A 16,351-nucleotide genomic window follows, 5' to 3' on the forward strand; every position below is an offset into this window, starting at 1 on the left:
GTTTAACATGTTTGCTGCCAAAGTTTTAAAGTCAAACCACTGAACCGGTGGAAGCCACTGTGAGTACCTGGAACCAGATTTTTTAGAAGTGGGGAAATAGCTTTTGACAGTACTAGTCTCTTCTGCAGTTTATTCAACCCGCTAATTTCAATGACTAGTTTATTCAAAGTTAAGAAACCAATTGGTAGTTGAAAAAACAGGCAAGTTTGTTTTCCTCTTCCAAATCGATGAATAAAAATGAGGTGTGACAGGATGAGATCTATTAATTGTAAATTCTTTGAAGCACATGATGACCAGAAACAATCAGTTCAATTCACTAATTGCAGATAATACTTTCTGCGTTTAATACATCCCGCTTGGTTTTAAATGCAAAACATGCTTTAATAAAATTACTTCGTCCCTCCCCCATATCCAGCACATTTAAGGTAGTTTTATTTAACTAAACAGCAGCAGTAGCAAAAAAACCTTTTTGTGCATTTTTAAATTGAATTCCAATTTCCATCCAGTTAGAACTTGACACAAATCACGAGTAAAAAATCATTTAGCAAATAAGAAATGCATCATTTACCATATTCTAAAATAAAAATATTAAAAAATAAGCTATATACTTGCTTAATTAATGTGTCTTTCCTCCTGATTAGCAAAAAAAAAGTTCCAAATGTAGTGTAAAGGCTATATTTAGTTGCAAATCAACTTGTTTTGTTACCAACAAATAGGATCAACTGCTCTTTAAATTATATAAACTAAAAAATATAAATGCAAAACAAGATGGTCATCAATTATTTAAATCAAGGAATTTTGCTTGCTGATTTAAGTCACTTTGATTTGAATCAATCAACCCTGGGAGAAGGGATTTCAGAATGGGTTTTATAACTCTCTGGTGAGCTCCCTAACCACTGGACTAGAGATAGGCTTGGAAGGATTAGACTTTTATGGATAAAAAGCAAACAAATATTTCTATCTATAATAATCAAAATGTACGGGTAAGCAAAGTAAGAAAAATGCTGCTTGAGAAATTAGAATTTCAGTTAAGGCTATTTACTTTGTATATTTTGTCACATGATGCTGACAGTGTGTGTTTTAAGAGTTATAAAGCTTTAGCTTTTTGAATCTCAGCATCTACTGTCATTAAATAATTAGTCTAACCCTACCCCCGATTGTCTGACCCCCCTACAATTTTGTGCAACTGTGAAAATTTATATTGATAAAAAAATTGAAAATACTTTAAAATAACATTGATATTATCCATTATCCATTAAAATTACCATAAATAAATAAATAAAATCTGAATTCTCCCAAGCCTAACTATAGAGTAATTCTTACACTCTCTCTGGGCCAATGGGTATTTAATATATAGTGGAACAGCTTCAACAAGAAAGACTAAGAAAGCCCCATGCAAGAATACCTGGTAGCCCAGAGGTTACTGCTGCCTCTTTCTCCTAGTGTTTTTTGCAAGAGAAACATTTTAGGTGTGCCTGACTCCAGGAGACGGTTCACAGCTCCAAACCCTAACCAGAGACAGAAACCTTCCACCATCCCAGAGATAGGTGATTACGTCCCTTTGAGAGGTGGGGCTTAAACCACGCTCCTTTTCTTGGCATTTTCTATTAGCTTGTTGCCCTGGAATTGAGGGGTATGTGTTCCCCCCAGATTTTGATTAAGCTAATTGGAACCGGCATTCAGCCACCATGAATTAATAAAATAGACCACCACCTAGTTAAGGGTTAATTTGAACAAGCAGAGCTTCTGGAGGCATGTTCAAATACATTGCCAGACTTGCAGTCTCTGCTAATCAGGAAGGGAGAAAAAGAATCAACAATTTAAGACCAAAAGAAAATAAGTGGATGGGAACCTTGGGTTTGGGGCACCTTTGACACAGAAGCTTATTATGACTAAGATTGTTAGGAATGTTTGTTGATAAGTAATTTGACATTAGGAGAAGTGATGACCCAGTAGGGGTCACTATGATCTGTGTGTTTTGTAAAAGTTAGTTATAAAAAGGACTACATAATAGAGTGTACTTTGAAGCAGTCCTCTGAAGCTATCCTGAGAGGCGTTTTTCCTGACAACTCACTCCCTGGTGGGGAAGCAACCGGTCATTGCTGAACTGCCGCAATTTACTCAATACCATCCCAGATTTTAGGTAAATATTTGGGATGTTCTAAACCTATTGGTTGGGTCTGTGTGCACTTAAATCTAATAAATTGTAGTTTTAGATAACAGAATGCTTACTTGTGTAAGCAGAGTCAGGATGAGCTCTACCCTGACATCTGGTGGTGAATTATGGCGAGTGTGGAAAAGAACTCCAGGGGCTAATCTTGTTTGCATAGGCACACCCGCTCGCCTGGCATGAAACAACAACAACTGAAAGTGGTTACTTTGGCTGGTGTGGGATCCCCAGTTTCTCTGTTATTGGGGCAGGAAGAATAAAGTTTTGTTACCCTGATTCTGTGAATCAAGGCCAGTGGAACTGTTGTATGACAGAAGGACTGAGTGAGTCCTTCACCATTACCTAAGTAGCACTTGCTTGACAAGGGGCATGGGTTACAAAACCCAGTGAATTGAGAGAGGATGGGGGCAGGTATTTGTACCTGATGGTATGGGCCCCCTCTGAGGGTTTGAAACACCAATTGCACCACCTTCTCTCTCTACTGTTGAATGTCAGAGCTAACTTTGATTCCATTAGGAGTCTAGTTACAGGCTGCTGAGCTGAATTCACTTTGGGCCAATGGTGCACCAGCACTGGGGCTCCCCTACTATACTATGAGCTGAAATCACAAAAGAGCTAAAGTTATTAAGAGTTGAGATCACTGAGTGCTGTGTTAACTAGTGGGGGAGCCTGAAGCTATATTGCTCAGCAGCTGGCGGAGCAATTTGTGGGGACGACTGGAGGAGCAGTGAGCGGCGCAGAGCCTTGTGGGGCCGGTTGGAGTGGCCCAAGGAACGGCGAGCGGAGCTGTTTGCGGGGACGGCTGGAATGGCTCACAGGTCGGTGAGCGGAGCGGAGCAGTTCGTGGGATGGCAAGAAAGTGGACTGGCTTGTGGTGAAGGCTGCGGTGGAACCCCCACGGGGAAACAGACAGCTGGCCAGCCTCGGATCACGTAAGGTGCCCCTTAACACCCTGCGTGCCCCCCCCCCTTTTACTCTGGGGCTGCACTGACCAGGGACAGAGACTTTGGGGGTTGTTGGACTTTTGGGGACTTTGGGTGGTTGCTGGACCCAAGAGACTTTGGGGGTGTTGGACTTTGAGGACTCTGGGTGATTTTTGGGTTGCTGGATTCAAGAACCAAAGGGAAAGGACACAGCCCAATTTGCTGGGGTGGGTTTTGCTCATGCTTTGTGTTATGAATCCTGTTTGTGGTGTTTTTCCAATTTTATGCTGATGTCGTTTACCTCATGTTATTAAACATTTTCTGCTACACTCAGACTCCGTGCTTGCGAGAGGGGAAGTATTGCCTCTTAGAGGTACCCAGGGGGTGATATGTAATTGTCCCAGGTCACTGGGTGGGGGCTCGAGCCGGTTTTGCATTGCGTTATTGAAACGGAACCCCTAGATACAGAACCCGGCCCTTGTTGCTGCCAACTTAGATGGGCAGAAGGGTTACACTTGTATTAATCTTTCATCAGCCGGAGCGTTGTGTTGCCACTGATTTATTCCTGACACCGGTTGGCATCAAACAGTTAAGTTACCACTGTTTTGGATTCTTAAAACCTTGGGTAACAAGCTAGCTTAGGTGACTCCCAGTTTAGCAAGATGGCTTTTGTGGATCCCATTCTTAGGTGCCCAACTCTCCCCATGCATTGTATGGGAGCCGGATGCCTAACTTGGGCTCTTGGATTCCAGCTGGTGGAAGGACACCCAAGGGTTAGGCGCTGCAATGCTCAGCATTGCAATGCCTAAGAGTCCCTTTGTGGATCTAGACCTTTGGGTCAGATTTTTAAATGTATTTAGGTGCTTAAAAATGCAGACAGGCACCCAGCAGGACTTGATTCCAGTACCAGTAGAAGTTAGGTGCCTAGGATCTATTGAAAATCTGACTAGGTGCCTATCTGTATCTCTAGGTGCCTTTAAAATCTGATCCTAAGTCATTTAGGTACTTTTGAAAACATTACCGTTTGACACTGTGTAGGATTAAGGCACAATAAAACTGGTGTTAAAACATAGAACCTCATCAAATCCACATTCCATATAACAAATGCAAGATAACATATAAGCACCATGCAAAGAGAGGCCTTCAAGCCAGAAAGGAGAGTCAAACAGAGATATATAACTTCAGTCCAAATCTCTTAAAAAATACACATCATGCATTCTGCAGCCCAGTATTTTCCACAAAATTCACCCCTTGCCAGAGTTCTGATCTGCCACATTCATCTCAGTCAAGACTCCATAGCCTAACTCTCTAGAGAGTAGTGCAGAAGGGGAGGCCTAGGGAGCAGGGAAATTTACTACTAAACTTGGCTACAAGCTTCCCCTTCCTAGCACACTCTGGAACAAGAAGGTTCTGAGTGGGGTCACCTAGACAACCGCACAACAGCCATGGCCTGGGCAGCCTGACTGTCTGGAGAATAGAGTGAAAAAGACATAATTGTAAACAATCATTGGCCAAAATATGCAGGGACAAATGTTCTGCCAATGAGCCTTTTCAGAGCTGTGGCTGTGGGGGTGCGGGTGGGGACAGTGATAGCAATAAAGAGAGTATTTCATTGTGATAGAATAAATTAGAAAAATTGTGGAATTTGAGGGTTACCACCACAGAATTTGGTGACATTGTTCTGCAGAGTACACAGGGACCTGTCAGTGAACTACAAACACTGTTGAAACAATCTCTTACCCTGGGTATCCTACTAAAGGACACAGACGTACTATCACCCATAGAAGAAGATCTTCAAAGAAATTTACACATTCTGCAATCCTACATGGTCACTCTGGGAAAACACAAATCAGGATCTCTCAGAAAAAGGCCAGCACCAACTAACAGACTAAAGTTTTCATAGATTCATACATTTTTAAGGTTTCAAGAAACACCCTATGTTCATCAGATCTGATCCTCATGCATAGCACAGGCCAGAGAATTTCATATAGGGATTCCTGCATCAAGACCATAATTTCTGGTTGAACTAGAGCACATATTTTAGAAACATATCCAGTCTTGATTTAAAGACTCAAAATAATGGAAAACCCACCACATTCTTAGGTGAGTTGCTTTAATGGTTCATTACCTTCACTGTTAAAAACATGCATCTTATTTCTAGTCTGAATTATGTAGCTTCAGCTTCTACTGCATCTCATTATACCTTTGTCTGATAGATTAAAGAGCCCTCTACTATCAGTCCGAGGTGGGTTTTCCAGTCCGCATATCATTCTTGTAGCTCTTTTCTGAACTCTGACATTTCAACAACTTCCTAACACAAGGACACCTGAACTGGACACAATATCTGATAATGGTCTCACTAAGCCATGTACTCAGGTAATACCTCCCCTACTACTACTCGACATTCCCCTACTTACACATATAAGAATCAGTTTAGCCTTCTTATCCAGAACATCGCAGTGGGAGTTCAAGTTCAGTTGGTTTCCACCATGGGCCCATAATTTTCAGTCACTGCTTTCCAGGATACAGGCTCTCAACCTGAAAATGTGACCTACATCCTTTGTTCCTAGATGTATGATGTTGCATTTTTCTGTTTTAAAACATATTCAAATAAGCCTAGCTAATCAAGTGATCCAGATCACTCTGTATATCTGAGCTGCCTTTATCGCAATAAAGAGGACAATTTTGGTTAAAAGCCTATCTTGGTTAAGGGGGCAAATGAAGAAATCAAATTTATATAAGGGAAAAACAGGAGCAGCAAATAGTAGTCAATATTAATTAGAAGATAAGAAATGTAGAAAATTGATTGGGCAGGCTAAATTTAATCAGGGGAAATGGCTGGCATGACCAAAGACAATAAGGAGTTTAAGTATACCAGGAACAAAAGAAACACTAATAATTGTAAAGGTTGTTGCATGTCTGAGTTAATGACTCGCGATTGTCGAAATAACAGGCTCAGTTGAAATTATTTAATCTAAGATTATTAATCAGAGATTAGAGTACAGCACTATACAGAAATAAATAAATACATTACAACCCTTTGTTGTCAGACTAAGAACTGGATATGTGTCTTTCCTGCATCTGGAAGTGATGCACAGTTTTCATTCCCCCAACTTAAGTTTTCATATCACTATCATTATACATTAAAAGTTTTGTTATCTGGCATGTTAGGAGGATACGGGGTGTTAGTAAGTAAAAAATGCCAGTTAACTAAGAGAGAGGGAGTTTGGTTGTGAGAGGGGCCTAAGTGCTGGGGGTTGGGGCACAGGAGGAGGTGCAGGGTGTGGGCTCTGAGAGGGAGCTTGGGTGCAGGAGGGGGCTCAGGGCAAGGGGTTGGGGTGCTGGATCCAGGTGGCGCTCACCTCGGGCAGCTCCCCGTAAGTGGCAACGTGTCCCTGCTGTTCCTAGGTGGAGGCCCAGCTAGGCAGCTCTGCACGCTGCCCACACCAAGAGCTCTGGCTCCACAGCTCCCATAGGCTGGGAACCTGCAGGCGCCACCCCCCGCAGCTCCCATTGGCCATGGTTCCCGGCCAATGGGAGCTGCAGAACCAGCACTCAGGGTGGGGTGGGGGCAGAGCCACCTAGCCGTGCACTCCCTCCCGCACTCTGAACCCCTCATGGCCGTTCCTCCACCTAGGAGCAGTAGGGACATGTTTCCAGGGAGCCACATGGAGCCAGGTAGGGAACCTGCCGGCCCTGCGCCAACCGGACTATAAACCAGACTTTCAATGAGGATCAGAAATGCTGGTTTATAGAGCTTTCCAGTTAGTAAAGTGCCAGATAACACAGCTTTTACTGTATAGGGTTTCAGACAAAGGAAACCTAGTTGCCAAGAATATTCTCCTAGAAACATATGTTGTGATGTCATTTCTATACAGTCTCAGTTTACCTGACTCATGTGTGAAGGCATGATTATTTACAGCTGAGAGCACTAACAATTCTTCAATTTAATATCTCTCAGTGAGTCTTTCTTACCCCACAATCATTCTTCCATGTTGATTTCCCCAACAGAAAACATCTGCTATAACAATAATCTCTTATTAGTTTCCCTAGTCTATATATGCTTATGTCAGCATTTTATTTATATGTTAAGGAGATGGTTTACAAGAATATCTGGTGTTTTATAGATATGAAAGCACCCTAGAGTTATTAAATACAGCATCATGAATAAATTGCTAAATAGGGTTACTTATTGGTCAAGACCTGTGTTCTGGGCCTTAGAATTCAGACATACTCTTTGTTTAAGATAAAGATTCTAAAGAATAGTAAATATATAAATTAATCAAATATACAGAAAGAAAGAACTAAAGGTATTATTATTTACTAACAGGTACTAAACAAGGTCCATTACTAGATCAAGATTGTAAAATTGTTAACAACGAAGCAAAAAAAAGTCACATGTGTTCAGTAAATATTTCTGTTCTATATTTGGAAAGAAGCAGGACAGTGTCCTGATATCATGTAAAGTGATGAAATATTTTCCAGTTTAACCACGGAGGATGTTGAACATCATCAACTAGGGATGAATATTTTTAAATCAGCAAGCCCAGATAACTTGCACCCAGAAGTCCTAACAGAGCTGGCTGAAGAGATGTCTGGCCCTCTGATGTTAGTTTTTAATCTATCTTTGAAAACGGGGAAATTCCAGAAGACTGGAAGAGTACTAATATTGTGCCTGTATTCAAAAAGGAAAAGTGAGATGACATGGGTGAGTATAAGCCAGTTAGCCTGACCTCAATCCTCAGCAAAATCATGGGAAAGCTGACAGTAAAGGACAGTATATAATTGATGCTACTTGATTTCATTGTTTGATGAGACTGCAAATTTGGTTGATAAAGATAATTGTGTAGATGTTAAGCACCTTACAGAAGTCTAAGTGTCTGACTTAGTACTGTGCAACATTCTGGTTAAATAGTTAGCATTACACAATGACAATAAAGCATGCATTATATGGATTAAGAACGGGCTAGCTGACCGATCTCAAAAAGCAGTCGTCAATGGGGAATCATCACTGAGTGGCGGTGTTTCTAGCAGGTTCCACAGGGATCAGTTTGAGACCCAATGCTATTCAATATTTATATCAATGATCAATATAAAAATCAAGGCTGATAAAATATCGCTGACACAAAGATTGGTGAAGTGGTAAATAATGATGATAATCGGGCAGTCATGAGGAGCAATCTGGCCTCATTAGTAAACTGGGTCCAATCAAACAAAATGTGTTTTAATACAGCTAAATATGAGGTCATTCTTCTAAGAGTAAAGAATGCAGGCCAAACCTACAGAATGGGGACTGTATCCTGGAAAGCAGTGACTCTGAAAAGGTCACTGTGGACAAACAACTCAACATAAGCACACAGTGGGATGCTGTGGCAAAAAGGACTAATGTGATCCTTGGATGTATGTACAGGGTAGTAGTGAGAAGAAGTAGAGAGGTGATTTTACCTCTGTATATGCATTAGGGGAAACAGATACTGGAAAACTGTGTCCAGTTCTAGTGTCCACATTTTTAAAAGAATGTTGAAAATTTGGAGAGGATGCAGAAAAGATCCGCAAAAATAATTCAAGGACTGGGAAAAATGCCTTCCAGTGACAGCACTCAATCTGTTTAGGTTATCAAAAAGAAGAACAAGAGGTGATTTGATTAGGATGTTTTCGTATGTTCAAGAGAAGAAAATAATAGATACTAAGTGCTCTTTAATCCATCAGTGAAAGGCAAAACAAGAACCAATGCAGGCAAATTCAAATTAGAAATAAAGCACAAATCTTAAATAATGAGAGTGATTAACCACTGAACAAAATACCAAGGGAACTGGTGGGTTCTCCAGCTCTTGATGTCTTCAACTTATGACTGGATGTTTTTTTGGAAAACATATTTTAGTAAAATACAAATTAATAGGCTCAGTACAGGAGTAACTGGATTAAATCCTGTGCCCTGTGTTATACAAGGGGTCAGACTAGATGATCAAATGGTCCACTGTGTGTTTTTTTTTTTATTTATGAATCATTATGTACCAGTCCTCCAGTTACTGTTTCATTTGCAAACTTTACCAGCAATAATTTTATGGTTTCTTCTAAATTATTGATAAAGAGATTGGATCATACTGGGCCAAGAACTGATCCCTGGGAAAACCCTAGACACATTCCTTTAGGAGGACGATTCCCCATTTACATTTACTTTGGAGATATATCAGTTCCCTAGTTTTTAATCCATGTAACAAGTGTTACATTCATTTTGTATAGGGCTAAATCTGTAATCAGCACTAAGTCAAATGTCTTACAGAAATCTATTATGTAAACATCTTTGTCAACCCAACTTGTAATCTCACTGAAAAATGATATCAATATTGTTTGACAAGACCTATTTTCCACAAAACCATGCTGGGTCCAGCTCTGCTATCTGGATCTCAGTATGGAAGGGCATATTTATTGAAACCAAGTCGGATTTCTAGATGTAATGAATGATGCCATTTACAGTAGTATTAAAAAATCCAGGGCCCCAGCCTGCAGTCCTCATTCAGGCAAAACTCTTTGATTTAAGGATCTGGTCCATAAATTAAATTTTTTACCACAGAAGCATTTAGCATTGCAACTCAAAGTTACATCTTGAAAAGTTACAATATATAAATCCTAATCTGTACCTGCTAGTACAGTGAATATCGCAGCAAAGGCGTTGAGCTTTAACCCATCAATGATTGTAGTGTAGTAGCACACTTCTATTGACATCAAAGTGGCTCCAGTTAGAAGCAAAATGATATAGAGTAGCTCTGCTACAATAGACAGCCACAAAACACCTGGAAAGACAAATCAATAGCACTGATATTAGCAGTCATTACAGACATTTAGTACATTTCTTTCTTCTTCATTTCTATCTGTGAGGGTGCCCAGGCAACTTCTGACTTTAAACATACTTAGATACCAGAGACATTCTGCATTAGGCTCCATCTTAACAGATAAAGAAGAACTGATCGTAGAACTAAAAATTAATGGTAAGTAAGTTACCAGTGATCACATTTATAACATGCAAGCAGAACAGAGGCCAGACCAGTGATACATATACTTGGTGCTTTAAAAGGGGCAATTTCACAAAGCAAAAATAAATTTAGAACCAAATCATCTGGGAGGACGAATTTAATCAGAAAAATGTGACTGATAATTGGAAATTGCTTAAGACCACTTTACTAGATCCCCAGAAAGCAATAATCCTACAATGGAGCAAGAAGCCAGTATTGGTCAAAAAACTGATCTGGTTTGGAGGGGAAATGAAAGCAGCTACAATAAAGTTAAAAATAATATATAACAAATGGAAGAAAGGAGAAGTTGATGGTAATGAAAATAAATCAGAAGCTAAAAATTGTAGAAAATTGATAATGGCGGCAAAAGGAGACAAGCTGAAATCTATGGCCAGCAAAGTTAAGAAGGAATTTTTACAACATATTAGGAACAAAAAGAATCCAAACAATGGTATTGGTCGGTTAATAGATGTAAATGGTAGAATTATCAATAATAAAGCATAAAACACAGATGTGTTGAATAAATATTTCTGTTCTGTATTTGAGAAAAAAAAAACGGATGATGTAGTCATATCACATGATAATACTATTTCCATTCCACTAATGTCTCAAGAGGATGTTAAACAGCAGCTACTAAAGTTGTACAGGTCCAACTTGCAGCAAAGAATTTTTAAAATAGCTGGCTGAGTAGCTCACTGGACCATTAATACTGACTTTCAATAAGTCTTGGAGTACTGGGGAAGTTCCAGAAGACTGGAAGAAAGCTAATGTGGTGCTGGTATTTAATAAGGGAAGATCCAGGTAATGATCCTGTCAGCTTCACAACTATCCCAGGCAAGAGAATGGTGCAGGTGATAGAGGATTTGATTAATAAAGATTTAAAGGAGGGTAATATAATTATTGCCAATCAACATGGGTTTATGGAAAATTGATCCTGTCAAACTAACTTGATAATCCTTTTTTGTTGAGTTTACAAGTTTGGCTGATACAGGTAGTAGTGTTGATGAGATATGCATAGACTTCTGTAAGGCATTTGAATTGTTACTACAGGGATATTTTGATTAAAAACTTCAAAAGATATAAAATAAACATGGCACGCATTAAATGGATTAAAAATGGTCTAACTGCAGCTAATATAAACTAAAAGATATATCAGAATAGGAAAAGGTGCAGAGAATGGCAACAAAAATGACTAGGGTATGGAACAGCTTACATACAAGGAGAATCTGAAGAAGTGGGTTTTTTACCCATGAAAGCTTATGCCCAAATAAATCTGTTAGTCTTTAAGGTGCCACCAGACTCCTTGTTGTTTTTGTGGATACAGACTAATATGGCTACCCCCTGATACTTGATACAAGGAGAGATTAAAGAGACAGGGACCATTCAGCTTAGAAAAGAAATGACTAAGGGCAGATATGATAGAGGTCTATAAAATCATGAATGGTGTGGAGAAAGTGAATAAGGAAGTGTTATTTACCCCTTCACATAAATACAAGATCTAGGGGTTACCTGATGAAATTAATCCCTTTGCCTTCCTGAGAGCACTCTCTGTGGGGCAAGAAAGCTGAAACAGCATTGGGGCAGGGGAAGTACCCATCTTCAGAGATGCTGGATACTTCCAGTTGCCGCTGGCATCAGTAGGCATGAGTTGTGAAAGCACAAGGGACAGCAGTGGGGTTTATGGGTGGAAACTTGGAGGGGACACTACCATTCACTGCGGGGGGGGAGGGTGTCCCAGTTTGCATTCTGGAAGAGAGAGCATGTGTCAGACTCTGGGTTCTAGACAGTCAGGTCTGGTGCTGGTTGTGGTGGTCCAAGCCAGACATGGGGTCAGGACTGGGCTGAGGGCAGCATGGAAACCAGGGGAGGCTGTGGGTCAGAACTGTGATCAATGTCTGTAGACAAGCTGATTCAAGTTTGTAGTCAGAGGCTGGATGCAGGCCAAGTGTCAAAACTGGGTTGAAGTCAGTGCAATGGTCTTGGGGTCAGGAGGTGGGTGCAGAGCTGAAGCAGGTCAGGAACAGGGCTGGATCAGGGTCAGGGTGGGGCACAGACAAGGCTGAAGGAAGCTTCAGGAAAGGTGGGGGGCAGGAACGGGGACAGAACTGAAGGCAGGCTGGAAGCCGAGGGAGTCTGTGACACGTGAAGCATCAGGAGAGTTCCTGGCTGGGTAGTGCGGTTGCACAGACTAACTTGCAGCTCTGGTGGGGTCAGGGAAATACCTGTTCCTGGGGTCATCTGACCCCGTTCCTGCTCCGGGCTGCAGCATGGTTGAGTCACTGCAGGCTCTGTTGGAGGGGTGAGTCATATCACCTGAATGAGTAGCCCTGGTCTGGTTGTGGGGTTGCCTCTCCTTACCCTCCTATGAGGGGGCATCCCCGGCATTCCTGGGACTGGTTTGTTGGGATGGGACTGATGGAAGTCACAGATCACATTGGGGCCACGGATGTTGCTCACTGGTTCCCAGTCCCATGAGTGCTCCTCTGGGCCATAACCTTCCCAATCTATTAGGTATAGGAGCTTCTCTGAGGACCTGATTCACCAGTTATTATTCCTGACCTTGCACCATGACTGGAGGAGAAAGAGCTTTTGTTCATCCTGACAGGGAGTTGTGGGTGTGCTATTTCAGTAGGGAGACATGGAACATGTCGCGGTGGGGGGTAACTGGAGGCAGAAAGTGACCAACTTAATTTGCTAAATGACAAGGAAGGGACCAAGGGACCAGTAGTCAAGTTTGTGTGAGGGACATGAGGTGTCCAAGTGTTTTGTGTAAAGCCAACACTGATGGGAGGTTTGGTTTATTAGTGGTGGTCAGCAAACCACTTATAGTCTGCCTTGGTGGTGTCAAGCTTACTTCCTCCTGGATATGAAGGAGGTATTCGACCAGATCAGAGGCTGCAGGGATGTGGGAAGTTGAGGTTCATGATGGGTAGAACCTGGGGTGGAAACTGTAGCTGGAGAAAAAGGGACTTTGCTGGGTAGACTTATGTTTAGAATTGTTATAGACAAACTCTGCAAAGGGTAGGAGTTGGACTCAGTTGTCCTGGTGGAAACCACCACATGTCTGTTCTGACTGCCCATACATTTGGGCATCACAAGTAGTGGAGAGACGTAGGTCAACATCTAAGAGGCAGAAGAGCTCCTGCCAAAGGTGGGCGACAAAATCCGGTCTGCGGTCTGACATGATATTGGAAGATAACCCATTCAGCTTGCAAACATGGTCAAAGACAACATGGGCTGTCATTTCTGCCGTGGGAATCTTATAGCAGAGCACGAAGTGAGACATCTTGGATAGAAGGTCTACATCTATGACTACAGTTCTGGAGTTAGGGAGCTCCACAATAAAATCCATTGATATTGATTCCCAGGGTTGGGATGGAATATGTAGGGAGATCAAGTAGCCCAGCAGCTTAGTATGGGGGACCTTCATACAGCATGGGAACCTTCACATGAGTCAATGTATGATCTCACAGAGGTGTGCAGTCTAGACCACCAGAAATGTCACACAATCAGTTTTGTGGTCTTCCATGTCCAAAATAGCTGTCCAGAGGGGAGTTGTGGCATAGTCAGAGAGTTGCAAGATGGTACGGGCCTGTGGGGGGCATAAACACAGTATTTGAATGGAAGTACTCCATTTCTAACGGAGAAGCCTGGGTCGGGCTTGGTATTGTGCAACATCTGTTTACTCGCAAACTGGTAGCTCTGTAGAGAGGATTTTACAAGGGATAAGAGGTCCATGTTCACTAATACATTGGTGAAATGGTGGGTCTTCAGGATGGTGGAAAGTTCAGATGGTCCTTCCTTGCCATCAAGGTACTCCCTCTTGTGGGAGAATACATCAGGCTTGCCATTTGCCTCCAGAACAATAATGCAGCATGAACTTCAGACAAGAACAAAGAAACAAACAGGGACCATTGGATTTGGTCTTCGTGGATCACAAGTGTTCTGAGTTTTTATGGTTGGTGAATACCTGGATGGGGAAATATGCACCCTCTGAGAGGTGATGCCACTCTTCAAAGGTGGTCCTGGTGGCTAGCAGCTCTTTGTCATAGATTTTGTAGCTCTGTTCTGTGGGACTTAGCTTTCTGGAGTAGAATGTTCATGGATGGAGAATGCTTGGTGACACTCTGGGATTCTGACAGTGCTGCCCCAATGGCATAATTGGAAGTGTCTGTCTTGACAACAAAAGGCTGGGATGGGTTTGGGTGCTTCAATATAGGTGCAGAGATGAAGGCCTTCTTTAGTTGCTCAAGAGCCCATTGGGCCTCTGACTGCCAGATGAATGCGGAATTCTTATGGAAGAGTTAGGTAATGGGGGACACTACCTGGGTGATGAACCTCCAATAGAAGTTTGTGAATCTCAGGAAGCATTGGATGTCACAGGCCCAGTCCACAATGATGGTGTGGATACATAGTGATCTCATTAGACAAGATGACGTAATCCAGGAAATCAATGGTGGTGCAGTCAAACTCACATTTTTCTGGTTTGGCATACAGGTCATTTTTCCTGAGGTGTTCCAGCACTTGTTGGACACGCTGGTCATGCAGAGTCTGGTTTTCTAAGAAGATGAGGATGTCATCTAAGTAGATCAGAATGAATTGGTCTACAATATCTTTGAAGATATTATTCATGAAATACTGGAATGTGGCCATGGTTTTGGAGAGGCCAAAGGGCATAACCAGGTACTCATAGTGGCTATACCTGATGCAGAAAGCGGTTTTCCATTTGTCACCCTCCCGGATGCAGACCAAGTTGTATGCACCATGCAAGTTAAGCTTGATGAAGATCTTTGCTGTACTGACCCATTCTAGGAGCTCATGATCAGCAGGAGAATGTCAAACTGCATAATTTCCTGGTGGTCTCCTATCTTGACCTGGAGAGGTGCTGTTTTTTAAGAAACTGGCTGGAAGTCAGCACACTACCATCAATAGTCTTCACCTGCTCTGGGACACGCTTCCTCTGCCTGGGCAAATGGTTGGCTCCAGCATAGGTGAAGTCCATAAAGTTTCTGGACAACCCAGAGTTGATCAATGAAAGCAGGGTACAGCTTACTTCAGGTGTGGCTGGGACCCAGAGCTGGAGGGGGATCTGCTGGTGTCGCTGGTGGTGCTCCAATGGTGCATGGGCAAATGTAGGCTGCAGAGTAGATCCATTTGGGGGTTTGCTCTCTGCATTAGGTCCAGCCATGACTCCTCTACCGGGGCTAGATCGAGTGGTTTTCTGGCACTGTAGCGAGTCTGGGATTCTGAGAGCACTCTGAGGTGAAGTGGCCACTTTCTCTGCAGTACAGGCAAGGCCATTTCGGCACCAGTAATCCTTCTGTTGGTCTGTGATGAACCCCCTGGTGCTATCAGTTTGCATGGGATCAAGTCTGGAACTGGGCAAAGGACATGCATGGGGCCCTTGACACTAGGATGGGAATGGTTAGAAGCCTATTTCTTTTCCAGGCAATGCTCGAGCAGCTGGTTCTTGATTCTTATGCAAAGCTTGATGTAGGGTACCAACTCAGCATGGTGGGGGGGGGGGGGGAAGGGGAGGGGAACAAGAGCCAGATCCTCCTTTACAGCATCATTCAATCCCCAATGGAAATTATAGATTTGGGCTGCATCATTCCAAACCATACCAGTGGTCAGGCTCCAGAAGTGGACTGCATAGGTGGAGACAGGTCACTAACACTGGCTGAGGAACTATAGGGCTGCTTTGATGTTGCATACTTGGTTGGGGTCACTGAATATTAACAAGAAGAAATGGATGAAGTACTCAAAATGGCCAAGCATCATGTTGACCTGTTCCAGGATGGGTGAGGCCCACTCTAGGGCTTCTCTAGACAGTACATTGATAACAAATCCCACCTTCATCTGATCGTGTGGGTGACACTGGTTAATAAAAACCTCAAAACATGTGGCAGTCACCATCAAACCACTCTGGCAAGGGAATTTTTGAACCACACTCCAGGGCTTCTAACATGGGTGGGCCAAAAGATCCTGGAGGGGTCTGAACCAGCACTTGGAGGGAAGCGTTCTCTAACTTTAGCTGGGCAATTGGTTCTCGAGGTTCTGGAGTAGGGATGACATTTCTCGGGCTGCAGCACCCAGGTGGTCCATCTAGGCCTGGGGTCCACTACAGTGGAGTCTGTGCAAACTATCAGGCTCTGGATTGTAGGCAGTCAGGCCTGGCGGTTGGATCAGTGGGTGAGAACTGGTACCAAGGTTTGAAGCTGAACATAGGGTTAGGACCAGGCTGA

At 42.6% G+C, this 16,351-nt stretch overlaps 1 protein-coding gene across 1 annotated transcript in view; it reads right to left on the minus strand.

The window, feature by feature from the left end:
* The window catches only part of GSG1L2 (GSG1 like 2), a 49,430-nt gene that overhangs the window by 18,439 nt on the left and 14,640 nt on the right, over positions 1-16,351 (minus strand). Inside the window, exon 3 of the mRNA XM_065416067.1 lies at positions 9,735-9,887. Coding sequence (XP_065272139.1) covers positions 9,735-9,887 — 153 coding nt within the window. The remainder of the gene's footprint in view (positions 1-9,734; positions 9,888-16,351) is intronic.

Source organism: Emys orbicularis, chromosome 13 (genome assembly GCF_028017835.1).
Source record: "Emys orbicularis isolate rEmyOrb1 chromosome 13, rEmyOrb1.hap1, whole genome shotgun sequence".
Classification (NCBI taxonomy): Eukaryota; Metazoa; Chordata; order Testudines; family Emydidae; genus Emys; species Emys orbicularis.